The following is a 26,195-nucleotide window of genomic DNA, read 5'->3' as shown; positions in this document are numbered from 1 at the left end:
CTTCTGCATCTGTCTGTCCCCCAAGCACCCAATCCGGACTCCACACACCAGTGATGAAGAAAAGGGGCAAAGTAATGTCAGCCCGAAACATGTCAGCACCTGGTGTGCCTTTGGACATAGATTATCCCGTCGTTCTGTAACACTTGGAGTGCTGCTTCATTCATCGTTATATAAATCGCAATGCTTTTTTGTAACCGTCATTCCTGCGCCAAAATTCCACATAGAAGTGACGAAAGGGTAGATAAACCAGCAAGGTTGCGCCAACCGGGCCTAAGAAAATGGGATGTCTTCAACTCTGTGGCAGCGAAAGGTGGTCCAGCTCCCCCGTAGTGCCTGAGAGAGGCAAGTCCGTGAGAGAGTCCGTGTCGTCGTATCATAAAGCGAAGCTAACGCCGTGTGTTCCGTACCGTTTCCTGCTCATCGTGAGTCGCACATGGAGTGATGCTGGCTCATCAGTCATAACATTAGTGCACATCGTGGCCGAGCAGTCAAATATAATGTTCGACCTTGATTCCATACGCTGGTTCTGTTGGTACATTGCCATGCACATTTTGGGGCAGTGAAGATGAATTATATGCTGGTGAATGTCCTGTGGCATTTCCAAAGTTATTGACAGATGGAAAGTTCAAACCCGGTGGTGTTGCATTGGTACAATTCATGGACATGGCGGGTCCGGTGTGGTAGTGGTCGCGGTGACTGAGAGGGTCATGCTTCAGTCCAGCAGAGACATGGCTGACCTCTGAATGAGACTGCAACGGTGTCATCCACCGGTTCTGCTGTTGAAAAGCCGAGCTCGTTTTGAATCCCGCTGTCTGCAAAGGCAAGCATGTATTTACAGCTGCCTGCCTGATTACCGTAGAGCCCTTCCTTGATCCGGCCACAGATAATGCCTCTGGCGAGTGAGCTTCTGCATTCGTTTCGGGGCTTTTCACTGAATCTGGAGGCGAGTTACGACTGGCCCCTCGTCTGACCTGGCAAGTGGGACACAGTTTGACAAATCTTGAAATGAGCTCTTTGGGTACCCTAGCATGCATGATTAGTCTCTCGAACCATAAAGAATGCTTGCAAGTCGAACCATGAGTACACCTTTCTGACCTGCGCAGATGTTTTGTCTCGTCCGCCGTGTTGACACTGTTTGTGTGCCTTGGTCAGGATCTTAAACAACTTCTCCCGCACTGCCACTGGTTTCCCTTCATGGCAAATCTTCCTTAAATGCTAGACCATGTCAGCCATTGACGCTGGAAAATGCGCCCTATCTCACCTCTGGGATTTTGCTGTCGTTAGGTTGCAGTGTAAACATCTTCTTGACCCAAAACCTAAGCGGCGGTCAGTCTATAACACTTGAAGACACAGCTGTCCTCTTTGAGTAGAATCGGACTGACCTGAATTGCGCCGACTCTATGGCCGTTGTCTTCTTGTCAATGAGTACATGCTTGATGTTGGCAGCTCGCCGCGCATGAATGAGAGCTTTGTCCTGTTTCTTGGGAGAGAGGTCTTGGACGTAACTACAAATAGTGAATTAGCAATGCTCAAAAAAAGAGGCGGGCACTTTCTGTACCGTTTCATCAGCTCATCGAATTCATGTACATCCGGATAGCCCTCAAGTGGGGGTAGAACAGGTTCTGACAGCATTGTGTCCTCGTTTGGAGAGTCTTGACACTCTGTGCCATCCATTGAAGTGTATTCTCGTGGAGGAGCGAGTCGTTGATGGTGTGAAGTCGTCCGATTCCCCGAGGACGTGCTGTAGTAAGAGCTCTGTGGGAAAGCACGAGACTGGGAAGGAAGCGTAGGAACTCGTGGGCCTACAAATGAATAATTGAGTTGTGAACCGGATGTTGGAGGCAAATAGAGAGGAGGAGCCGACGTTCCTGGACTCGGTGCGTAGTTTGCTGAGTACGTCGAACACGGGGTGTGTACAGTCTGATACTGAACTTGACCATCACTGTAGAGGTAGCTGAGACCGGTTCCATTGGAATAATGCGACATGGCGAGGTGCGGACTTTGAAAGAAGGAATTGTAATCCTGACTGCTTCGTGGCGCATAGTCGGTCATTCTTGGAAGTGCAACAAATGATAGAAGGCCAGTCAAACGAGATCGCAGCGGATGAATACAGGCACAGCGTTCACACCACAGAATCTGTCACGGCTGTCAAAAAAGAAGGAATATGACAAGTTCGATGCTCTTGGACTGTGCTGATCGCTTCTCCCGTTGTTGTTAAGTACTTTGAGATACCTCGAGTGACTCGACGGGAGGCAAAAGAGTGAGGAGGAGTGTAGCTAGACGAGCACGAAGGCAGTCAGTCCGCTATAGAGATCGAAGGAGAGAGCGGCGGCAAAGGGTGATTAGAACTTGAAGAGTTTAAGACAAAATGCTTGTTGGGTCTCTCATATGAATTCAAGAATAAAACAAAAGGTGAGGTAAGGTGTCGAAAGGTTAACCACGGCAACACGCGTAGTTGATATTCGAGACAGAAAAGGCCGACTAGAAGAAGTTAGTGGCAAAAGCAATGTGCTGGACACCTACCCGCCTAAATTGGTTAAGAGGCCCATTCTCGTGCTGCTGTGGAGATACGAGGACTGACAAGCAAGGGCAGACAAAGACTGAGGTCTGGCTGGAAATGAGCAGGATCCATGAGCAGGGCGGGGGGGTGGGCATGGCGAAGATAACGAGACCGTGAAGGCAAGGAAAAGGGTCTGAAGTAGGACGCATATGAGAGAGAACGAGGCGCTGCCAGCATCAGAAGTGGCAACGGTTGGTCACTCGCCTGCGGACATGATTGGATTCCGTTGAGTTCCCACCCGCCTTGACCTCCTGCCCTTTCTCGAGGTCGTTCATCTCTCTGTCGTTCTTTCGGATCGTGGGGTGGCCGTTCTCCTCGGTACCCATGCCTAGCTGTATGCACATCATAAGTGCATTTCTATGCTTGACAGATGTTTATTATCGTAGAGAGGCTCAGGGGTGGCAACCACAGAAACATCTTCCATTGAGGTTGATGCAGTCTTAGGAAGAGCCTCCCCGGTACAGAAACAACGCTGGCTGGTGGTGTCTGGACTCTGGGCTCTGAAGATTGCAAGTATGTGGTGACCGGAGTCTCGGGCTCTTCAGCAACACCTACTTCAGGTCGACGAACCAATTTTGAGTATTCTCTTTGAGTGGAGAGCGAGCGTGCAGGTCTGCAAGACTGCAACGGTTTGCTCCCCAAGAGAACCAGGCGCGTGAGAAGGATGCCCCTGTTCAGATCGAGACAACTAGCCATTTTGGGTAGCCCGGTAGAGGTACCTGTAGGTCCAAGGGACGCTCGGACCGACATGTTCGATCCCTGGGTTTCCAGGTTCTCTTTGCGAGACACGTTGATGGCCCGGGGCAGGGGTGTCCACTGGTCTGTGAGACGTTGAAAGAGGCGAAGCCCCCAGCCAACCTGATGAGGGCAACTCGGGCAAGGTGAAGCCACCACGAGTTGAGCACTGACGCTGTTCAGCGGGACCAGCAGAGGCAGCAGTGTCCATGAGCAGATTGGGAGAGATCGCTAGAACGAGATGGTGCGTCGCATGCAGATGAGGGCGCAGAATGTTTGTTTGCTAGTATGCAAGGGTTGAAGATCAGGAGTCGAAATCGCAGGCGGCGATACCAAAGTACGAGTCACGAGGCTCTGACTACCCACACGTGATCACAGTCACGTGTATCCCCTCGGCCTTTGACAGCCTGCGCTCTCTTCTTCCCATTCCTTGTTGCTCTCCCTCACTCAACTTCTCCTGAACACAACGCTCCCTCTGTCAACATCTCATGTCGCGCTGCATTCAGCCGAACTACATTATCTGCTCAGTTCCGTATCAGGGCTGCAGCCGTGCTGAGATATGCTCTACTCATCGCTCCCACACCAACCCCATCTTCTCCTGCAAAAACTCGTAGTGGCTGCAAACCCCCCTCCCACCAAATTCGTGTCTAGACCAAACAAGGCTCACCGCAGTAACAGGATTTCAGACCTGGTCATCTCCAGTGATTGACGCATGTCTTTCGACCTGCGCTCGCATGCATGCCGGCTTTCAGCCCGACTTGTCTGCAAGTCGACCCCCTGTCTTAAGGGCTTGGTCTGGGGCCCCTTCCCAGCCAATGGTCTGGCCAGCTTTGTTTGCTGCTTCAATCCTCCACCACTGGTCGGGTCAAGACACATAAGCTCCACTTCTCTACCCTCAGTACACCTGATGATGTTTTCGGATCTTGGGTCGAAATTTCCTACCGAGATCCATTCCAGCCTAACCGACAACGGGAATGCCCTAACCTGCTCCCTTCCTCGTACGCATACTCATATGAACTGACAAGTTTTGTATTCGGCCCACCAAAGGCGGATAGCAAACAGACAATTTTCTGGGTGGCCAATCAAACCCGGTGGTCTCTGGCTGATCCATAGACTGGTCCGCTATCGCCACTGATGCCTGCCACGTGGACAGACAACAACTGCGGCGAGAGCATCGCCAGCGATGAACAGAACTCGTGTTACACGGATAGCCCGCTTTGCATCTCCTCGTGGAAATGATCGCCATGATTGGTCGGATCTACGCCAACCAAATCATTGTATGCTTGTCACTTGAATTGGTCCTAGGTACAGGACGATTTGGTGTTCTCCTGCGATTTCGAGGATCCCTCTTCCCGGATCTCCAATCTCTAGGCCGGTGGGCAAGCCACCGTCTCAGCCTGATACTGTATCGCTCCCCCTCCCTTTGACACTCCTGCAAAGACCGCCTGGGCGCCTGTTTCTCTACTGCGACTCTTCGAGGGAAACTAACCACGATTCGTCCAGGAAATGCAGACGTAGTCCCTTCTCTGAGCTCGCAAATCGGAAGTTGAACCGTACTCACGGACACGAAGCGAACCAGAGACATGCCACCCAGGCAGACATGATTGTTCCACAGGTCAACACAAGGACTCAACAACCAGCCGAGCAACCTTTGCCCTGTGAGGCCGATGAGCAGCTGTGACGATCGACCACCCAGGCCACTAACCGCCGTCTCTTATTCGCTCTTGGCCCTGCCAAAGTCGCCATCCTCCTTCCCCGGAAAGGGTCTCAAAAGTGTATCCACATGACGGCAGAGGTTCACATCCTCAGCAACTTCCAACAAAAGATACCAGAGAACCGACCATATTGATTGGACCGTTGGTGGGATTCTTCAGCAAATGATCCTGGCCTTGTTTTGCGTCCCTCTCATGATGTGTCTGACATCCACCTTGAATTTTCTTGGAGCGCCAAAACTCGGCTCACAATGATTGACATGTACATCGGCCGGAGCTTAGCGACATCATTAGTAGAGGAAGTTCTGAATGACTCAGGTCGCGAGTCCTGGGCATTCAAACGTCCTGCAGTGTGATTCTTCAAGGGGAGGCGGTGTGCGGGCCCCTCGTCCCAAATGGAAGCTCGTACACAGTCCCAAATCTCCTGCTTCATTCGTACTAACCTCTCTGCAACGCAGCCAGTGACTCCATGCATCACGTTTCTATCTAGGCAAACCCATTCTGGGGCAAGGTTTACTCGGTTCAGCGGCGCCCTGATGCTGAGGAACTGATGGCTCCTTCTGTTCTAGATGAGCCCCAACGGTTGTCGAGACTCTGACCTCTGTATACCCGGTCCACAGCCTTCTGCCACGTTGATTTTGGAACGTCCTGCTAAAACCTGGCCCAATCGCTTCTCGTGGGTCAATACACTGTACTTTCGGGCTGAATGTGGGCTCCCTTTCTTTGTGGGCGTGTAATCCACCCCGGGGAGGAGTGAGTCGTACACTGGGTAGCAAAGGAAAGGCGTACACAAAGGCAAAAGTCTTCCACAACATATACTGGCCTTGAACGTGTGCCGATAAGCTATTGGACGATGTTCCGCCAGTTCAGCGCCAAGGGAGCAATATATGCAAGCAAATGCATCGCAATGGACAACGAAGCGATACTGAAGTCTTGAGCAACAGTAAGACATATGCAAGGCCCTAATCCTTGACGGAGGCAGAGAAGTTTGGGCATGTGAGGTTTTCATGTGTCAACTTGATATGACAGCCATCAGAATGAATGCGGTGCTCTTTACAATGCAACTTTAAGCATCTGATGTTTCGGCAGGTTCGCTATTCAACCCGACTACTATATCTCGGGGGTCATATATGAACGGGTGCCGCCGTGCTAGACTAGAATCTGGACGGAGAATCACTTTCATGCCGAGACTTTATGTCAAATATGAAGATTCCGCGGGAGGCCAACACCGTATCAAGAATTCGAAAGCATTCGCCAACCCCTCTGATACTGGCTTCATCTGAAATGCAAGGACCGGATATGTCTCTCGCAGTCAGCAACTCTTAGGCATTGATTGATCCGGGATATCCTATTGCCAGTCACGGTGCCAATGTCCTAGCCTTGGCTGCTGGGGGTCAGAGCAAGCAAGCATAACAGTGCTACAAGCCGTTGTGGCCTTTTGCCAATCCGCAATCTCTGGAACAACGACACTAGGCTCAAGGCCCCAGCCTCGACAAAGGAACTGCTTCTTCAATAATAAGACTGAGACTTTACATATCGAGGTTGACCTGAGAGTATCACGGCACCACACAAATGACTTGTAAGCAAGGCTCTTGACCATACTGAATCCGCGACCCTGTGATTGGGCTACTTTACCAGTGAAGAGGGCGACCATTACTGCAGGCTAGATGTTGCTGCAGGTTCTATCCGACACATTATGTAGAGATCGATTCTTATGGTAGTGCAAGGGAGAGAATGGAAGAAACGGGAGGCGTGGTTTAGCCTTGTTGCCATCATATTGTCGTGCTTGGTTTCTTCTCCACTTGAATGCGGGGTTCAAGACAATTTCCAGCTTCTTGTACCCTGTACCTGCGTTTCTCATGCCATTTGTTTTTATTTCCACCTTTGTGATCTCTCCCGAACTTTGTTAAAGAGTCATCTATCCTCTCTGTACTCATTGCGTGGGTCTATATCGTCTCGTATAAATTGACTAGAATATAGCGATCATGTCCACGTCGTCCCACATATCCCACCACGGCACCCTCGCCGACCTCCTCCCCTCTCACTTCACCACCCAAATAACCAGCTGGCTAGCCGAAGACACTCCGTCCTTTGACTACGGCGGCTTCGTCGTGGGATCGGAACCCCGTAGTGCGCAGCTCCTCTGTAAGTCTGCCGGGGTACTCGCCGGGGTGCCCTTTTTCAACGAGGTATTTCGGCAGCTCGATTGTGCCGTGGAATGGCATTATGACGAGGGAACGTATCTCGAGCCGGAAAAGGCCGGGGGGAAGATCAAGGTTGCCACCGTCAAGGGACCTACCAGGAAACTACTGTTAGGGGAAAGAGTCGCGTTGAACACACTGGCACGGTGCAGCGGCGTGGCTTCCAGGTCACGAAAGATGCTCGAGCTGGTGCGCAGTGCTGGCTACCAGGGTATCTTGGCCGGCACGCGCAAGACCACACCGGGGTTCCGACTCGTCGAGAAGTACGGCATGCTAGTCGGCGGGATCGACGGCCACCGCCACGACCTGTCGAGCATGATCATGCTCAAGGACAATCACATCTGGGCGAAGGGGTCCATCACCAACGCGGTCAAGGCGGCCCGCGCGGTCGGGGGCTTCGCGCTCAAGATCGAGGTCGAGGTGCAGACCGAGGCAGAGGCGGACGAGGCCATCGAAGCGGGCGCCGACGTGGTCATGCTGGACAACTTTGACGGCGAGGGCTTGAAGGTCGCGGCACGGAATCTGAAGGAGAGATGGAGGGCCCGCGGCCGGGCAGACGTGCTCCTGGAGAGCAGCGGCGGCCTGACCGAGGCCAACGTCAAGGGTTACATTAATAACGGTGCGTCAGTCTTTCTCCCCATCTCTTGTCATTTGCTTGCCTACTTTGTCTTCCTTTGTACATGCATGTCCCTTGTGCGAAGGAGTTGGCAGAGTAGTGTTTTCCCTCGCTCGTCAACTTTTGTATGATTTCTTCTCTTTCCTCCCTTGAGCGCCTCACCTTTCCATTTCCCCCCCCCCCCCCCGCCTTTACTAACTTCCTCCGTTCTCCGACCGTTGCAGACATCGACATAATATCCACGAGCGCCGTCCACCAGGGCGTGCCGCATATAGATTTCTCCCTGAAAATCGACCATTGAACCGGTTCCAGGCTCTTTTATTTTGGCCCTTTATTCCCAGTTTCCCGTCTCTATCTATGCATCCTTCCATTCATCCCTCCATCCATTGATTGATTGGTCTGTTGGAATTTACAATCTTTTCTCCCTCCTATTTGGCCCGCACAAGACTCCCAACCGCCCGGTCTCTCTCTCTCTCTCTCTCTCTCCACGTTTCTCGGCGTGTTTGTCATTGTAGAAGATCAGGTTATGTTAAGGTCCTGCTTCGACAGCGACAGCGATACTCCTACCAGACCCAGAACACGAACCCTCGCAACTCGTCTTATCCACCCGCTTATCCTCTTCTCAAGTCCCTATTCGCACTTATGCTTAGGCAATACGGACGAGGCCCCGATTCGCGTAACTTCCCCAGAAAAACCTGTATTGTGATAACTCAGGTAGGTAAAGTAGGTAAGGACTTCAATGCCATTAAAAGAAGAAGAAGAAGATTCCGATTAAAGGACCCTTCAAAGCAGGGAAATGTACAATGCTCCATAAAACCCCATCGATCGTCCATCCATCCCAGAGTTCAAGAGTTTTCCTCAAATCCACCCCTGTCGAAGAAGGAAGAGAAAAAAAAAAGTCCCAAAGTTCATCCCTGTTCATCCATCATCGCCGTCCCTGGGTATTATGAATATCCTGCCTGCTTGCTTGTTCTCTTCAATACTCCGTCTCAGAAAAGGTAGTTGGTTTTGGAGAAGAAAAAAAAAGAGATAAAAGCCAAAAAGGAGCGCCGTCACCTGTACCTCCCCGTGTGCCACCATGTCGACAATTTACCAGAGCCAATAGTACCTAGTATCCATCACGTCTTCTCCTCACCCAACGGGCAGCGCCAAAGTCTTATTTCCTTGTCGATCGATGGAGCCCAAAGTCGCCATTTTCAGTAACCCATCCCCCATTACTCTTGTCGCAGATATCCATCGGTCTTCTTATTCCATACCCACCCCTACACGCATTGGCCAAAGCACCCTGCACCATCCGTATGAGTTGAAAACTTTGTCTTAATTGTCATTGTCCCACAGTTCCGCCACTCGGTATTGGAGGTCCTCCGGTTGAAATGGTCCGTTCGACTTGCTCAACAGGTAAAGACCTCCTTCTTCGCTGCCCAGCAGCAAGGAGGAATGATCCGGCGAAAGACGGCCACACAGTATTTCACTGCCGGTGTCCACAAGGTCTTCGACAAAGACATCGGCAGGCGAGCGCCGCGTGTCCCAATACTTGAGGATGCCATCACTAGACCCTGTGTATAATTGTCCCCGGGTATGGCTCCATTCGATGTATCGGACGCCCACATCCTCAACCTCTCGGTCTTTTCCGGGCGGGATGCGGATCACGGGTTGACCGTGGGCTAGCCTGTGTAAGGGTTTTTGAGGCTGACGCTGATCCCAAACGTACGTTGAACCGTTGGTACACGAGGCTGTGACAAGACCGTAGTCAATGGTCACATCGTTGATATCCTTTGCCCGACAGCTATACCTCGAGATCGAGTCTGGCTGGTTGGGCGAGTACAGCTTGACCACAGAATGCTCTCCTGGCTCTCTCCTCGTCAAGGCATTACTTGTGCTCCCAACGGCGAACAAGTCGCCTGTCGGATTCCAGGCGCAATCAAACACGTATGTATCTCCCTGCGGGAAGTGTAAGTGTTCGCAGGACCCCTCGCGGAATTTCCACATGGCGATGCAGCCGCCGCCAAAATGGCCGTTGATATCATTACCAAAGCCTGCAAGGAGCCAATCCCGGCTACCAGCGTGTCCGAACCGGAGACACGTCGGTGAAAACGGGAACGATTTCCTTCCTGTTTCCCGGTTCATCTTAATCTCCTGAGGCCGGACATCTACCTCAGAATTCATAAAGAAAACTCGGATCGATCGGAGTCCGCCTTCGGTACCTGTCGCGAATAATGTGCTCTGCTCCCCAGCCACGTCCATGACTTCTAGCCGCTGAGAATACTGTATTTCCGTCTTACAGTGGATGGAAGCCTCATCCCCCACGTCCCAGACGCGGACCTTGCTATCAAACCCAGCACTGAGCAACCTGTTGCCCGTCGGAGTAAATCGAACGGCGCTGACGGTCTGGTAAATATACTTTGGCTCCCCAGCCGCGGCACTGCCCAAGATCCGATGTTCAGGAAGATCTCGGAGCATCTTGGAAGGTACTGAGCCATAAATCAAGTTCCCACGTCGGTTGTTCTGGAACTTTTTCGAAGGTTCAATAATCGAGTTGCTGGCAGCCGCAAAGTGTTTGGAATCTGGGGACCAGTCCACTTGCACTATGTCGCTCGACGCATGACCCCAGATAAACCGAAGGTACATATGGCTGCCCGATCTTGCAGATGATGAAACGGACGTACGAAGCTTCCGAGACTTGGCCCTGATTCGTTTGGCTCTCGGCTGGTCTGTCGGTGTCCCAGTCTGCTTTCCGTTCGAGTTACCGTTCATTGATGATCTGCGCTTCCGGGTCATGTGAGGAACTTTGGCCATCACGGCAGCTGCCCAGTCCAGACCACGACTTTCGCACTTGTGGCGAGTATCGTAAGACCATTTCGCCATCATCTGTTGGTACGTGCGATCATATCCCCGTGTGCTTAGAATGGCGGCTGCCCGTTTCCACATGTGTGACTTTGTCGGTCCGAGATCTTCCCCTTGCATCAAATCATAGATAGTTTCGATCATAAATGATTCTTCCTCGTCTGTCCACCGACGAGATGAGTCCCGCAGCGACTGGGAGCTCTTCTTAGGTAGTGATGAGTGTTCTCGTCGATTCTGTGCCTTGGGGGTTTTCGGAGGGACAGTGGGTTGAGCTTTCCTGACGTTGCGCCATGCGGTTTCATCTGGGACCGGAGACTCCTCATGCACAACGTCCTGATCTTGATTGCCATCGTCAATGGGCGGGGTGGTGCGCCAAGCAGTTTCATCTGGGACCGGAGATTCCTCATGCACGATGTCCTGATCATGGTTGTCGTCGTCACTGAAATAGAATGGAGCACGGTAGTTGTCGGCTTCATCAACACTTGAAGTCTCGTCTTCCTGTCCAGGAGGCTCCTCTGGGTCAGGGCTTTGGATAACCTCGGTGCGATTGTCCTTGGAAAGAGGCTCGCTGGTACCGCGACGTGCTCCTGTTTGAGGAGTGGATCCAAGCGTGGAAGTTTCCACGTGTCGGGGTTCTGTACCGGAATCCAACTGCTCCGAAGTTCCATTTGCAACGGACGTTTCAGTAGCTTCCTCTGCTTGTCGTGGAGCAACCGAGGGGAGGGCATCAACCGTGGGCTTGGATGCTGTTGTGGGTAGTCGCGGTTGGTGGTGGGTATAGTTTCCGCCGGCACATTTCATGCAATCTTTCTTCAAGTTTTGAATGGACTTTGCATGTTCAAAGGCCAGCATCTTCACAAATTTAGTCAAGACAGCGAGATTTTCGTTGAACTCTTTATCGTGCTGTTCGATAGAGCGCAGAAGCCGCCTCACTGGAGGGCTGTCGATAGCCCCAGGTCCCTCATCGTGTCCGATGTCTAGGTTGTCGTTGGTCAAAACATCAGGCTGTGGATCGCGCCTTGCGTGAGGAGATGCCGGCGTCGGCATATTTTCTGCCATGGATGAGGGCTGTTTAGTGATACATTGGCCAAATGAGGCCCCGAGCTAGAGTTCAGTGAATCGGTCTTCGAGAGATATGGCGGAGCAGGAAGATTGTCAATGTGAGCAGTGGACTTTTGCGATGTGAAGTCAAAGCGAGACCATGTGAGGCCAGCAGCGCTAAGCAAGCTCGAGCCTCGCTGCAGCCTTGCGGTCTAACAGCGACTCCGATTGGCTGGCTTGCAGAGATGTCAGCCTTGTCTGAGGAATGGATCGCAGTCACAAGGTAGAGCCACGAAATTGTCCGGCCGTCTGTTTGCACACGAAACATCAACGGTCTGTTGCTCTTTTTGCTTCGTGGCCCGATAGTATTTGACGATGGCTGGGAAGCTACGAACTCCGCTTCTGTTCCCATATGCCGTGTGGTGTCTGTGCCGAAGTTCAACCGTCAGCCATCCAACGTTGAACGACGTAAACAACATCATCAATGTTAGGTAGACGGTTTTCATGCTGGCACCACAGTTCTCTTCTCACTTGCCCATATCCTTCAACTCACCATCTCCTAGACTGGAGGCAGGAGAATGGCCACCCAGGATGCCGGCGAACCGACGCATCCTTCTTCTTCTCCACCAGATCTGGAGGCCATCTACACTCACTTGTCCCGCTATCCATTCTCTACTGATTCCGAGTATCAAGCCGGCCTTGCAACGATTTTAGGTCACCAGGACACGCCTGTAACACCGGAAGAACTGCGCGACAAGTCAGACCTGGTGCTCCAGGCCAAATGCTTCTATTTCTCGAGGAGGTTTCACATCACCCCGCCTGTAGCTCCGCAAGCATACTCAGCGTGGCTTCAATCGCAACCACATCCACATCCACACCTTCAGCTTTTCTCATCACATTCCCAACCTGAAGCCAACCCCTTAGAACCACCGACATCCTCTGCGCCGTCTTCGCTGCCACGAGAGCCCCCTCAAACGGCCGCTACCGCCTCCATTTCCTCAACCGATACCGGTACAGCTCCTTCGGAAGCTGCTCAAGACCCACCATACCCCACTTCCTTCGCGGCTATTGTGGACCTTATAACGCGCAACATCCCCGTTCCAGGGATAGAAGAGATCCCGCCCACTGTCCTCGAGCCAGGATCGAGCAAGATCGATAAGACACCGCGGAGGAGGAAACCTTGGGAGAAAGATACCGACACGTCAGGCTCGGAAGAACAACCGTCGCAAGCGGATGGAACATCTGTCCAGGCAAGTGACACACAAGCCACGACCAAGAGTGAAGAGAGCCGTGAACCAGAGTCTGGGATCAAAGAAGTCGACATCAACGGACACAAAATGGCCGGCGAAGGGGTGGTAAAGATTCTGCAACCCAACGCGATCCCGGACAGTGGGCTGCTCAGTAGAGATTGAACAGAGGTACTCGAAGAGAAAGCAACGCACACCCTCCGTCACCATTCGAGATGATATTGGAAGGGGCTATGCCATTGGCGACTCCACACAGTCCTGCGGCACCGTGTTCACCATAGTTGCCATGTCCGACGGAGAGGTCTACCACGCACATATGTGAGGATGTTATTTGCCAGATGAAGAAGCAACAAGTACGCTGAGTTATGCATGAAAACTTGCTATCGCCATCTCGCAACATCCACGGTAGACTACGGCTATCACTGAGATTCGAGATTCCATGCAAAGCATCGGGGCTCAAGTTACGGAGATGGTACAGCCGAGAGATGCGTACGTCCTTAGCCGGAGAAAGGGAAATTAATCAGGGTCGAGACATTTCGAACCATAGTGTACAGCACATTAGTGATGTCTGTTCTGCATGACACTCTCTCCGCAAAGTGACGTGCTCATGGATGGAGCTCAATCCCTATACCAGTTTTCCTGGGACAGAGGGGGAACCCCTATGAGAAAAAAAAAAAAAAAACAAGGCATAGACTCTTTGGCACGCTTTGTTCAGCTATGATGTTCACTATCTGCTACATTGTTCTTTCCATTCTGGATGGGTTTTTTCATCATGCCACTGGTAAATACATGCTTTGTCAATTTTCTCCTTCATTTCTTCCGGCGGGGCCATGGACAACTGTCAAAGACACGATATGATGCACAGTCATCCGCCATGACTGACGAACATTGACGCCGATAATGCTGCTAGCTCTGAAATATTGCCATCAACAAGTTGTGATTCAAAGCAAACACCCACACGCGGCCGATGTTTGTCGGGTCTTTCGTGTCGTCGGCAGATATGAAACATTCCTTGTCGATATGAAGAAACACATACAATTGAATATTTTTGTCCGATAAGAGGCAGGTGCAAATGAGCAGCCAAGAGGTCCGAGCCAAGATAAGATACTGACTTCAATGGCTCGAGTAGTATCCTCCTCCCCATCGGTCGTGGCAGGTTTGGTCGGTATTCCAAGTTTTAGGGTAGTCGCCCCTTGTTGTATTGACAAACTTGTAGAATACCCTCATCTTGAACAAGATGACACGTAAGTAGATGAGATGACGAAGCGCAAGACTAGACCTCCGTCCATAAAGACGTATCGAGATTCTGACCTAGCGGAAACGAGGCCATTGGTTGCGTGGCTGACCAGGAGCTCCGAATGGGTTGACAACAGCTCCGGGACCAGGACGAGTGACCGAGTTCGGGTTGCAGCAGAGCATGGCGACTCGGGAACCAAATTTGGAACCACGCAAGGAGACCATGTGCTTTCGAATATGGATGGCCACCTGCTCTCGCTGATGGTGGTGAGTGTTCATCAAGATCCATTGAATCAGATAGTTGCCATATTGGTCGCCAGCAATGTCGATGAGCGGAATGCGTGGACGATCTGGATGAGCAGTGGTGATGACTCCAAGGTAGCGATCCAAGAATTCAGGCCCACCGATCTTGAGGCATTTCTCGACAACTTTAGAAGCAAATTGGTCAATGCTGTAGCTGTACGAGTTGGCAAGGATATGGTCAATGACGCGGCGCTTGTCCGGGGGAGAGCCATGCTCGCACAAGTGCTGGATGCACCAGTTGCCGAACTGACCGTGGGCAATGAGGTCAATGTTGGCAATCACTTCTTCGATGGCGGGTCTCTTCTCCTCCTCGATGCAATTCTCGAAAATGTTCTGAACAACCAGGCTGCCTGTTTCACCCAGTGCAACTTCATGCCACATACCACGGAGCGCCTTGTTGACCTCGAGCATGATCTGTGGTGGTTCTCCGCTCCATCTGAGCTCGAAGAGCTTCTGCCAAACATGACAAGCATAGCGGTGAATAACCGTATCCGGAATGCGGCGAAGCAATTCTCGAACCATATCAGCCTTGTGGTCTTCTGGAACCGAATCAAAGGCTTTCTGGATGACATGGCAGCCGAAAGGATCCATACTCAAGGAAAGCACATTGCCGTGAATGGCATTGGCAATGGCAACAACTTGGTCAGGGGTTCCGTGCTCAAAGCATCGCTGAACGAGGAAGTTGCCAAACCGGTTGATCATGAGTGGGTAAGCTTGGTTGACGATGGCTTCAACAATCTCAAACTTTTGTTCCGCGGTACCGACCTTGAGCTTCTGCTGGAGGAAGATGCTGGCCTGCTGGTCATTGTTGCAAACGATCTTGTCGACAATGTACTTCCAATCACAGGACACGGACTTGTCGAGGAGACGGCGATAGTTCATTGGCTCAAGGGGCGTGACATAGGTTTGGCCATTCACCCCACCAGCCGAGAGAGGCCATGGATTTCCAGCACTTTGAACTCCGGTGGTATTGAAGTCTGTGGCAGGAGTGATTGGAGTGGTGATACCTCGTTGGTAGTTGTACTGGCCTGGAAACCCGACAGGGCTGATGGGTGGGGGCGTCAACGTGGTAGCGGTTGGCGGGAAGCTACTAAGCTGTGACATTGGGTCAGCGAGGCTTGGGTTGATCCTCAATTGTCCACCATTGCGTCTCACGCCGAGTGTAGGATTAATTGGCATCATGTCACTATTTGACCTCATGTCGTATCCCAGCGGAGCTCCAGTACCTGAGAAGTTGCGAGGCTGGAAATTTGTCTCTGCCGGGGAGAAGGGTGCGCCGTAGACTCCATTGTAGGCCTGTCCAGAGAGACGTGCATCACGAGGATGGTTGTATGCTGGAGCAGTAGGGTTGGTAGCCAAAAGATTCGTCATGGATGTTGACGGGTTGTTCCAGATACCCCGGCTACGGATGAAATCGTTGCGGTGTTCGTCCTGACTAGCCCAAGCGTCGGTCTGCGATGTGAAGGGACGGGCAGAGGCATTGAAAGCGCTTTGCAGATGACCTATGGTTTGTTCAGAGATATCAGTGGAAGCACCAAAGTCGACTTCAGATGGAGGCCCCATGGCTTGGTCGATGGTCTGTTTGAGAGTGCGGGTCTCAGCGAGCTCCTGTTCCTGGCGTGAGATGACGGATCGGGCGGCCTCGAGCTCCTGTTTGACGCGCATCATTTCGGCCACATCGACCTTGCTCATAATTGCTGAGTGTTGAGTAAGCTTTGCAGCTTCAAAGCTGTCATCACTGGAAGGGTGGCCCTTGTGGTTCTCGGATTGCATCTCGCTTCTGAGTTCCTGCTCTTGCTTCTTCAAAGCCTTGCTCGAATCTTGGAGATTGTTCAGGAGCTTGTCGAGATTGCCGAAATCATCAGGCTTTCGCGACTTGACCTCGCCAGTTGGGGTAGCAGTCGGTTTACGGGAGTCATTGAGCTTGAGGCGCGAGAGAATGTCCTCCATACCACCGCCACCCATCACGTTAGGCTCAGAAGGTTTGGAGACGATCTGCTCAAAAGGGAGTTAGCCGGCTATAGAAGATAGGTTGTTCTGAAAGGGCGAATAAAGCAGCATACCTTGTCCTTTGCCTTTGGAGGCTGGACGTTGCTGAGCTTGTCACTGTGCAAGATAGTGTAGGAAGGACGGTTAGAAGTTGCGGAGTGAGAGTTGGTGGCCATCTAAGTGCGTGTCAGTGACAAAGTGAAGCCGAAAAACAAGCAAAACTTACAGTGAGCGTGCTTGCCACGGCTGCAGAGCTATCATCACTTTCCTCTCTGACCTTGACTGTTGGGGTAGATTTGCGACTCATCTTGCCTGTTGGAGATCCAGTTGAGACAAGCGTGGCCATGGGGTTGTTGGAAGTCCGGAAACCAAAGAGCCTGATTGACTGAGGTCTTTACAACATGCAGAGATATCCAGGTATTAGATCAAGAGAAGTCAGGGAGAGAAGCACACCGTCAGAGCGGCGACAGTGACAAGAGATTGCCTGCAAAATGCGGAAGACTTGCGAAATGCTGGAGAAGTTGAGGGTGTAGGGGGTGAGAACAAAGAGAGAGACGTATGAGAAGGAAAGGGGAAGATGTGATGGGAAAGAAGGAAGAGAGTGATGGCAGTTGCAGGCAGACGAGGAAGAAGAGGAAGAGGAAGTCAAGGGCCAGTGAAGAAGTGACTGAGGTGGGTTTCTAGAAGACGCTCTTTCTTCACCACAAACTCGCCTCTTGCGTCTCGATTTCTGCTCTTGTCTGCTCCCTCGCCAACTGACCTACCAGGCAGTGGACATGCCTTACACGATCTCTCTGCAATTTTCTCTACTTCTCTCGCCCTGTGATCCCGACTCCCAATTGTCGTCAGGGCAGGTATGAAGCAGATGATATCATCCAGTTGCGATCGAAGAAGCCCATTGCGATAGCACCTGCGTGACCTTTCCACCTTGCCTCATTACCCAAAAGCACGAAATCCGGCTGACCAGCTCCAGTTACCGTGGGTATCAGCCTTGCAGCTTGTCGCAAACCAACCTCGTCGAACCCCCACACGACAAGCTCCAAACGCTCTCTCAGCAGAGGTCGAAGCCACACTCCACCCATTCCTGCTTCCAAATGCAACGATATCGATCCCGACCCTGGTGCAGTAATGAGGATTTTTTCATTAGCAAGTCGAATTGGAAATCCTGGGAAGCGAGCCTCTGGTATCGACAGTCCCAGGCAGATTGTGAGAACATTTCCCTCATTCTCCAATGCTTGTCCATACTCGGAGAAAGGAACAACGGTTGTATCGGCTCCAAAATACTGCAAAAAGTTTCGGCTTGTTTGTACTGCGATGGACAGTGTCTGGTCGGAATCGTGGACGACTTGAAATGGTCCAGTTGTTCGAAGTATTGCGTCCAAGGCTCCTCTTTGACGACCGAATCTCTGGTCCAACGTCCTCCAATCCAGGGTGACCTCCCTGACCCAAACATTGGAGGTGGTCTTGACAAAAGGAGGCAATCCACTTCCGGCGTCAAAAACATGTGGCACATCATCGATGAGGAATTGGTCAGGAGCATTCGCCAGCCGTGCGTTGGGATCTATATGAAATCGGTGGATATTCTCTGTCCGTATATGCCACTGAACTAGAGATCCACATACACTGGTTGTTACCTTTATTCTCCCCAGTCTGTCTGGGGTTGACAACTGGTCAACAACGATCCCATACCTGGACCCCATGTCATGGGAGTTTGGAATGACAAAAACAAAAGATACGGGCACAGTGAGCTTAATACGCCATGCAGTCAGATGTCGCCAGTAGAATTCCATCATTGATTTGGTGGTCATTGTGCCGTCAAACCAATGTCCCTTGTGCAACATCTCCGAATACTGCACCACTTGCCCTACTTGTGCCAACAAGACGTTCATCAGTCTAGAGTGGTAGGCCGGAACATTGTCGTCAGCTGATCCATGTTGTTGTAAGATCGAGATGCCCACCAAATTTTCAGTCAAGATCTCATGGCGGAAGCTGCTTCTTGAGTTCTCGAGAAGAGCGTTTTGGAGAGGGGATGCTTCATTCCACAAGACGTATGGCACGTAGTTTTCAATCGAAGAGTATCCCGACGCAACGGCGGCACCTATAACCCGATCAGGTTGATGGGAAGCAAAATACCACGTCCCCTGCCCACCGTTGGAGTGGCCGGCAACAAGAAGCTTCTCAGAATACACGCCTGGACCGTCCCATCCTGTGGTGTCAATCCAGTCAGCAACTGCGGCCACTGCGGACTGAGCATCAGCAAATCCCCAAGTATGCCAATCATCACCGCTCCAGGGACTCATGCCTGTGGGGGTGAGTATCCATGCCGGCAGATGAGGAGCATCGTCAAACATATGTCGCGCCAGGGGTCCATCTACCTCCACGCCAGCTCCATGAAGGTTCAAGATGACAGGTAAGTCGTGGCTTTTTGTCTTGTTGGCCGTAGGTGGCGGCTTCAACATCGCATAAGATATTGTGCCGCTTGGATGGGTGTATGTAATCCTCTGTAAGGAGGACATTTCTACATGCTCCGGCTGTGCAGTGAAGGTGATCTCGTTTAGCCTCCCGTCCTGACCTGAATACACCAGCACGAGCTTCAATGATTTGTTCAATCTGAAGTTGGTATCGAAGACCATCTTTACTGGACGCGATTGGCCAGGCGCAAGGCGTATGTCTTGACTGGCAACGACATAACTGCTTTCCGCAGACACGGCTGCTATCCGGTGCACATATATCCATGTCGCACCTTGGTTTCGGACCGGGATGCTACCATATCGTGTGCAAAATCTCCCATTGACCACATTGGGCATCACCAAGCCATCTGTGACAACTGCGACCTCTTCAGAAGCAGGTTTTATCCTCAGACCTGCTTGGACTGTTGGAGGGAAACCGCCCCCCATGGAGCGAACCTCACGCACAAGTCGTACGCTGATGTTGTTAACCCCAGGGTGGAGTTCAACCAGCATGGGAATTCGTCCAAAGCCGAAGAAGTCCCCACCAAAGACATGCATATCATTGATCCAGAGTTCAATAATATTGTCGCTGAAGACATTGACAACTCTACTCACCGTGTCCTGGTTGAAGATCTCCCCTTTCGCCCATGCTTGATACTGAAATGCCGACCATCCATAAACTTTTTGAGCGAAGTCCCAATCAATCCCGTCAAAGTCAAGAGAAAGAGTCAGTGAGTGTTCACCGTTCGATATCCTCGGGCTATACTTCTGCCGAGCCCATTGCACTGTCGCGTTTCTCGCCAACGGACTCGGGAAGCAGGTCGCTTCATTCGGAGTGTTGTACTGGATCCCTCCGTAAAACTCAAGAAGGTCAGCGCCCCAAACCGCTTCTACCAGGATGTTAGTCTTGCAGCAAGCACTTCAACAGAGCTGTTCCAACTACCTCGAGTTCCTAATCTGAATGGGCCGATCACGTCCCAGGTGGGAAGGATGGTGATAGTACTCTGGTCGACGGTAGTCTCGGCCGCCAGTATATCCTGAGATGTGGTGGCAGAGGAACTAGCAAGCGGACGAGCGACAACAAAGGGCCAGAGGCTCAACAGCTTCACAAGCCCCATTCTACTACATGGCGATCAACTGCCCTCATCTGCACAACAAACAAAGTGAGTTGAGGCGGAAAGATATCGGTGTCGGAGCTCCAGTTAATCCGGGACCGACATCTAGAAAGGCAATTTATCCGAAGATAGGCTTTGCGTTATCTAGCCGCGCAATGGCGGCGCAGCTGCGGTGGCGCTAGAGGATTACCATCCCTGCTCATGCTACTGTAGGTATTGTCCGAGATTGAAAGATTCTATGCATCATGAATCTCCAAGTTTGATCCAACCACTGAACAATCTTGCCACATACAACAACAAAACGACGCCCGCGCCATGCACATGGCGAACATGACAAGGATACCTTGAAACAGCACACCGGCAAATGCAGTGCAGAGCGGTTGTGTCTGTTTCAATCCTGTTTCCTTCCACACCACTTTGGCATCGACTATGACCACCACCATGACCCAGACTCCTGAACCCCGGACATTTACGCACCGATCTGTATCTCCCCTGAAGAGCGCAAACGAGTCCTCTGGCCATGAAAGATTCCCCTCTTTTGACAACAGCACTCCTCCAAACCTCTACGTCAATGCTTCCGTGGTTGCAGAAAGTCCACAAGAAATCACTTCAACGCCACATCTCAATGGCGAGTTGAAATGGCCGATCAGAAAGATGAGCCAGAGGCTGCGCGATGCTCGGCCCTCTGGAGTGTACACACATAGGTCCAGGCGAAGCGTCAGTGATGCCATACACAGGATTCGTACACGACAAGGTAGTGTGAGTGAGAATGCGCAAGAACTGGCTGAGGCTCTGAAAGCCCCAGTTTCCTACAAACTGATTGTGAGTGACCTGGACTGTGATCCCACCCAGAATCTAACAAACAATAGGCACTGTGCATCACCTGGTATATGACCTCTGCCTTGACGAATACGTCCTCCAAGTCGATATTAAACGCATTTCCCAAGCCGGCAACCCTCACGATCCTACAGTTCGCTTCTGTCTCGATCTGGTGCCTGATTCTGACAGGCTTGTCGTCTCTGTTCCCCTCGATCAAAAGAAGTATACCTGCGCTGAGGAACGGCCTCCGACAACCCTCATGGGACGTCCTGTACACGGCATTTCCTCTTTCAGTCTTCCAGTTGCTCGGCCACCTCTTAAGTTCATATGCAACATCCAAAATCCCGGTTTCGCTGGTTCACACAATCAAAGGTCTCTCACCTCTATTCACTGTGCTGGCATACCGGTTAGTGTTCCGCATACGTTACAAACAAGCCACATATATGTCGCTTATCCCACTCACCGTGGGAGTCATGTTGGCATGCTCTACCGATTTTTCGACAAACTTCTGGGGGATCAGTGCTTCCTTAGTGGCAGCCATTGTCTTTGTGACGCAGAATATATTTTCAAAGAAGCTATTCACCGAATCGGCCCGCGCGGAAGCCGAAGGCCAGGTGCACCTCCCCCGCAAATTGGACAAGCTCAATCTCCTATGCTACTGCTCCGTCGGAGCCTTCATGCTCTCGGCGCCAGTCTGGCTTTACACCGAAGGCTTGGAAATCATGCGAGACTTCTGGAAGGATGGGTCGATTGATCTCACTGAAAAGAGAGGTGCCATGGATCACGGGCAGTTGGCTCTGGAATTTGTCTTCAATGGAATCTTCCATTTCTTCCAGAACATCATGGCGTTTGTCCTGCTCTCCATGTTGTCCCCGGTTTCGTATTCGGTTGCCTCATTGATAAAAAGGGTATGGGTTATTGTTGTGGCGATTATCTGGTTCCGCAGTTCGACCACCCCCATTCAGGTTGTCGGTATCGGTCTCACATGTTTTGGCCTTTATCTGTATGATCGGACAAGTATGGAAGACGCCGCCGAACGAAGGACTCGTGCCGATCATTTTCGTCACAAGCATACACCACTGTTGCCTGTTGCCGAAGTGAAGACACCAGGCCACCATGACGGCTCCCAGATTCATGACGACTATGTGAACGGAATGTCAGATTCACATCCCAAGAGAGATGATAGTCGCAGTCGACAACACGATCCGAGCTACATCTCTGGGTGGCTACCTCCTGGAACGAAACAAGAAAGTACTTGGGCAGTGGGGGACCAAGATGAAAAGCGATAACTAGATGGATGTACCACCACTGGATTAACATAGCGAAGGTGTTTTTTGGAGTCGGCTAACAATGTGTTACTGGATTTCCGGGAGCCTTGCGGATAAAGAGACATTGTTCTTGGGTGAGCGATATAGACAAACTGGGCGATGTGACTGCTCACGACCAACAAGCCCAAAAAGGGAAAGAAACGAAAAAACGAAAAACGAAAACGGACGGTAGCGGCGCACTCGAATATTTCATTGTAACTCGACGTTGGGGGTAATGTAGCAGCCGTCGGTAAGGGAACCGAAGCATCATGGAAATTTTGATTCTTTCATAGCACGCTCCAGCTACGGCGCGACGATTCATGATCTTGATCTGGGATCATGTAGCAGAGGAGAAAGAGATTTGTGCAAGTAGAGAATCTGCAACCCTGGCTCCTACAATAAATCATGTCCACGAATGAGTTATGGGAGAAAAGAAAGAAAAGAGTGAAAACGAAAAGGCCGAGAGAAAATTGATATACGAATCAAATGACAGAGAATCTTTGGGGGGGCTGTGACACGCTAAAAAGGGTTTAGTGTGAAGGATGGCCCGGAATGGCGCATGCAGCGCCGAGATGCTGAGTGTGCAGCCACCCCCAGTTTGACCTTTGCGGTTTCAAAAGCGACCTCGACGGCGTCCCCTTTGTCCATTTGTCCCGTCAATATTGCAGGGGAACCAACGGAGACACGATGTCGCGGACAGAAGTCCAGCAAGCTGATTCCATACATGAGGAAGACCCTCACAACGAACCTCCGAAGAAACAGAAGAGCAGACGCCCCGCAAGTACGCAGCAGCAACACCCTGATCGCGAATCGCAGTTTTGCTGACGAGGATCCTTTTACACAGATACCGCGTTTCGGCAGCAGAGGCTGAAGGCATGGCAGTGAGTTTCGCTATACCTGTTGATAATGCCGCTGGAAGTACTAATCTTGTAGGCCTATTCTGACACCCAAGACCGTCCTCCCCCTCCTCTTCGTCGTGGGCATCATTTTTGCCCCCATCGGTGGGCTTCTTCTATGGGCGAGCGCAAGTGTGAGTGGGAATGAGCATTATAAGATGGGCTGTGTGGATACTAAGACAGTCTCAGGTACAAGAACTGAGGATTGATTACACCGACTGCATTTCGACTGCAGGAAACAACAACTTCACTCAGATCCCCGATTCCAAAGTTCACTCGTCCTTCAAAACATCCAGCAACGCGGTGAGGGCGGAATGGAAGAGATCAACAGACAGGACGACCCCGCCGTGGAGCGTCCCGATCGAAGACACTCCTATTTGTACTCTTCAGTTCTCCATTCCCAACGACATCGGTCCTCCAGTTTATTTGTACTATCGCCTCACCAATTTCTACCAAAATCATCGGAGATATGTGAAGTCGCTCGATACGGATCAACTAAAGGGAGATGCTCTCAGCAATCACACGATCAGCAACAGCGCCTGTAATCCGCTCAAACTGAACCACGAAGGCAAGGCCTACTACCCGTGTGGGTTGATTGCCAATTCCATCTTCAATGACACTTTAAATTCTCCAAAACTTGTGAACGCAGCAGGGAATACGCCTGCGCAACCATACGTCATGACCAACCGGAGCATCGCCTGGAGCTCTGATGCATCTCTTTACAAAAAGACAAAATATACCAACGAACAGGTGGCTCCACCTCCTAACTGGATCAAGCGTTATCCGAACTACACCGACGAACACCCAATCCCGGATTTGTCGCAATACGAAGAGTTCCAAGTCTGGATGAGGACAGCTGGTCTGCCCACGTTCAGTAAACTAGCCCTGCGCAATGACGATGACAAAATGACGGCGGGCATCTACCAGATGGAGATATATGACTGTGAGTGCGCTCCATAGTGGTCTGCATGCCTGAAATCTAATTATTTGGCAAAGTCTTCCCAGTTTCAGTGTATGACGGGACCAAGAGCATCCTGATCTCGACGAGGTCGGTGGTGGGTGGCAAGAACTCGTTCTTGGGGATTGCATACGTTGCCATTGGCGGATTATGCATCGTTCTGGGTGCATTGTTTACTCTTGCACATCTGATCAGACCCAGGTAAGACAACCTATACCCGTTGTGGGATGTGTCGAAATTCGCTTACCAGGAAGCAGAAAACTTGGTGACCATACGTATCTATCATGGAACAACGACGCTCCGGCGACCGGAATCCTCGCCACTGGTCGCGAAGTTCGACCTGGAGGGTCTTAAAAACGTTATGACAAGAGTGTATGATTCTTCTAACACGGGCGATATAGTGTTTGTTATATCACGGAGCCGGCGTTTACAATGCAATTTGAGACGGGTTTAGGGGCAGGGGCTACTGGTGCAGCTCTATAAAGATCCAGTCAGCCTTGGTCGCTATTCTTTCTTTGCAAACATGCTCTTCGAGCGTATCTTTCCGATTTCGACGTGGCGTGGCAAAGAATGTCATTGACGGGTATTTGATGCGATTCCTCCGACATTCCACGGCACCCACATGGCAAACTTGTGAGGGTGATCTGCGCCTTTGTTTTGCGCTTTACCGTCTTGCTTTCTGCTTTCTGCTCTCTGCTCCTCTTGTCGCATTGCCAAGTACCTTGTTCCTTTCTGTACTATGATTTGTTTCTATGAGAAATTGTCCCGTTGTTTGGTCTTTTTACTGCTTGTCACCTTGACGATCTTCTGCTCATCCAGTTTAGCCGGGATTCCCAAATACCGACCAATTCATCGGTCCTGCGGTGTTGCTGCGCCGTCGAAAGATCTTCTCTCCACACATCGATATCTCCAAACACACGAACCCCTCGAGAACGACCTCTGGAACAGTTCTCTCATCGCTACCCGTCATTCCTCCAGCCATGAACGCCGCCAAAGCCTGGTGGCTCTCTTCACGATTGATACGTACATGCACATCGTATCCGACACAGCCAGCTCATCCTCGTCTTCACCGAACTACATCACCGATACCATGATCCAGAACCAGTTTATCTATCTCGCCCGATCTTACACAAACGCATCTATAGGGTTCCGCTTGGCCGGGGTGACCCGGACGACGAACGACACATGGGCGCGCAATGGGGACGACATTGGAATGAAGCGGGCGCTGCGAGCAGGGACATACTCGAGCCTGAACATCTACTATCAGTCTCTTCTGCAAGCAGGCAGTAACACCCCCGGAGTCCCAGCAGGGAGTACGTTGCTTGGGTTCTGTTCCTTACCTGCGAGTGGAGTGACCTCGACGACTCCCCGAAGCCTGTATCACATCGACGGATGTAATATACTGAGCGGGACCATGCCCGGTGGAAATATGCAGGGGTACAACTTGGGAGGGACCACGGCACACGAGGTGGGCCACTGGAACGGGTTGCTGCACACGTTCAATGGGAATAGTTGTGACGCTTCAGACTGGGGAGATTATGTGGCGGATACGCCGCAAGAGATGACCAGTACGAGTATGTCGACTCTTTTCCCCCCTCGTCCTCAACTTCATATTCTGTGTTATAGCGTTGTCGTTGTCTATGTTCTCCCTGAGGTCCTTGTCTTCGTCTCTCGCCATGACACCAATCAATTTTTACGTGGCTCCCCGCTCCTTTGCCATCAAATGAATATCCAGCCCAACTAACCTCTGACAAACGCCCCTCTTTAGACGGATGTCCAGGCTACAAAGACTCGTGCCCCAACTCGGGCATCTCGTCGAGCGCCTACACCGGCCTGTCCAGCCAAGGGTCGAACCCGTACGGTCCCCAGGGGTTTTCGGGTCTCGACCCGATCCACAATGTACGTTTTGTCATCGCCGCAAGGTCTTTCTTTCTTTCTATGAGGTACTAGGTACTGGGTACTATGCGACCGGCTGCTGATCAATGATGACGTGGTTAGTTTATGGATTACTCGAATGATGCGTGTTATACGGGGTTTACGCCGGGTCAGGGGGCCAGGATGCTGAATGTGTGGAACATCTATCGAGCTGGGCTGTGACAGCAGGGGGCTGTGAGAAGGAGTTTCGAGTTTGGAGGTGAAAAGACGCTTGGTATTAAAACTGGGTGA

The 26,195-nt window shown here is 51.4% G+C and overlaps 9 protein-coding genes across 9 annotated transcripts; 5 read left to right on the top strand and 4 right to left on the bottom strand.

The window, feature by feature from the left end:
• Window positions 1–488: 488 nt before the first annotated feature.
• Z517_05982 (uncharacterized protein) lies at window positions 489–2,052 on the bottom strand (the record flags this gene model as incomplete). The annotated part of the gene is made up of 5 exons (XM_013427724.1): window positions 489–1,023; window positions 1,076–1,215; window positions 1,262–1,316; window positions 1,383–1,505; window positions 1,559–2,052. 5 exons carry the CDS (start codon window positions 2,050–2,052, stop codon window positions 489–491), a joined length of 1,347 nt encoding a protein of 448 aa, XP_013283178.1.
• A 4,940-nt stretch (window positions 2,053–6,992) lies between these two features.
• On the top strand, window positions 6,993–8,125 carry Z517_05981 (nicotinate-nucleotide diphosphorylase (carboxylating); the record flags this gene model as incomplete). The annotated part of the gene is made up of 2 exons (XM_013427723.1): window positions 6,993–7,827; window positions 8,049–8,125. 2 exons carry the CDS (start codon window positions 6,993–6,995, stop codon window positions 8,123–8,125), a joined length of 912 nt encoding a protein of 303 aa, XP_013283177.1.
• A 1,016-nt stretch (window positions 8,126–9,141) lies between these two features.
• On the bottom strand, window positions 9,142–11,727 carry Z517_05980 (uncharacterized protein; the record flags this gene model as incomplete). Its single annotated transcript, XM_013427722.1, has 1 exon — window positions 9,142–11,727. One exon carries the CDS (start codon window positions 11,725–11,727, stop codon window positions 9,142–9,144), a length of 2,586 nt encoding a protein of 861 aa, XP_013283176.1.
• A 560-nt stretch (window positions 11,728–12,287) lies between these two features.
• Window positions 12,288–13,121, top strand: Z517_05979 (uncharacterized protein; the record flags this gene model as incomplete). Its single annotated transcript, XM_013427721.1, has 1 exon — window positions 12,288–13,121. The coding sequence occupies one exon, from the start codon at window positions 12,288–12,290 to the stop codon at window positions 13,119–13,121; it is 834 nt and encodes a 277-aa protein (XP_013283175.1).
• A 1,146-nt stretch (window positions 13,122–14,267) lies between these two features.
• Z517_05978 (uncharacterized protein) lies at window positions 14,268–16,830 on the bottom strand (the record flags this gene model as incomplete). The annotated part of the gene is made up of 3 exons (XM_013427720.1): window positions 14,268–16,490; window positions 16,559–16,660; window positions 16,711–16,830. 3 exons carry the CDS (start codon window positions 16,828–16,830, stop codon window positions 14,268–14,270), a joined length of 2,445 nt encoding a protein of 814 aa, XP_013283174.1.
• A 499-nt stretch (window positions 16,831–17,329) lies between these two features.
• Z517_05977 (uncharacterized protein) lies at window positions 17,330–20,052 on the bottom strand (the record flags this gene model as incomplete). The annotated part of the gene is made up of 2 exons (XM_013427719.1): window positions 17,330–19,824; window positions 19,878–20,052. 2 exons carry the CDS (start codon window positions 20,050–20,052, stop codon window positions 17,330–17,332), a joined length of 2,670 nt encoding a protein of 889 aa, XP_013283173.1.
• A 438-nt stretch (window positions 20,053–20,490) lies between these two features.
• Window positions 20,491–22,157, top strand: Z517_05976 (uncharacterized protein; the record flags this gene model as incomplete). Its single annotated transcript, XM_013427718.1, has 2 exons — window positions 20,491–20,871; window positions 20,919–22,157. 2 exons carry the CDS (start codon window positions 20,491–20,493, stop codon window positions 22,155–22,157), a joined length of 1,620 nt encoding a protein of 539 aa, XP_013283172.1.
• A 705-nt stretch (window positions 22,158–22,862) lies between these two features.
• Window positions 22,863–24,383, top strand: Z517_05975 (uncharacterized protein; the record flags this gene model as incomplete). The annotated part of the gene is made up of 6 exons (XM_013427717.1): window positions 22,863–22,956; window positions 23,020–23,056; window positions 23,109–23,205; window positions 23,261–24,014; window positions 24,068–24,230; window positions 24,287–24,383. 6 exons carry the CDS (start codon window positions 22,863–22,865, stop codon window positions 24,381–24,383), a joined length of 1,242 nt encoding a protein of 413 aa, XP_013283171.1.
• Window positions 24,384–25,056: 673 nt separating this feature from the next.
• Window positions 25,057–26,126, top strand: Z517_05974 (uncharacterized protein; the record flags this gene model as incomplete). The annotated part of the gene is made up of 3 exons (XM_013427716.1): window positions 25,057–25,603; window positions 25,810–25,928; window positions 26,028–26,126. 3 exons carry the CDS (start codon window positions 25,057–25,059, stop codon window positions 26,124–26,126), a joined length of 765 nt encoding a protein of 254 aa, XP_013283170.1.
• Window positions 26,127–26,195: the final 69 nt, after the last annotated feature.

The sequence above is a fragment of the Fonsecaea pedrosoi genome, assembly GCF_000835455.1.
Source record: "Fonsecaea pedrosoi CBS 271.37 unplaced genomic scaffold supercont1.4, whole genome shotgun sequence".
In the NCBI taxonomy this organism is placed as follows: Eukaryota; Fungi; Ascomycota; class Eurotiomycetes; order Chaetothyriales; family Herpotrichiellaceae; genus Fonsecaea; species Fonsecaea pedrosoi.
This window is presented reverse-complemented; position numbering and strand designations above follow the sequence as displayed.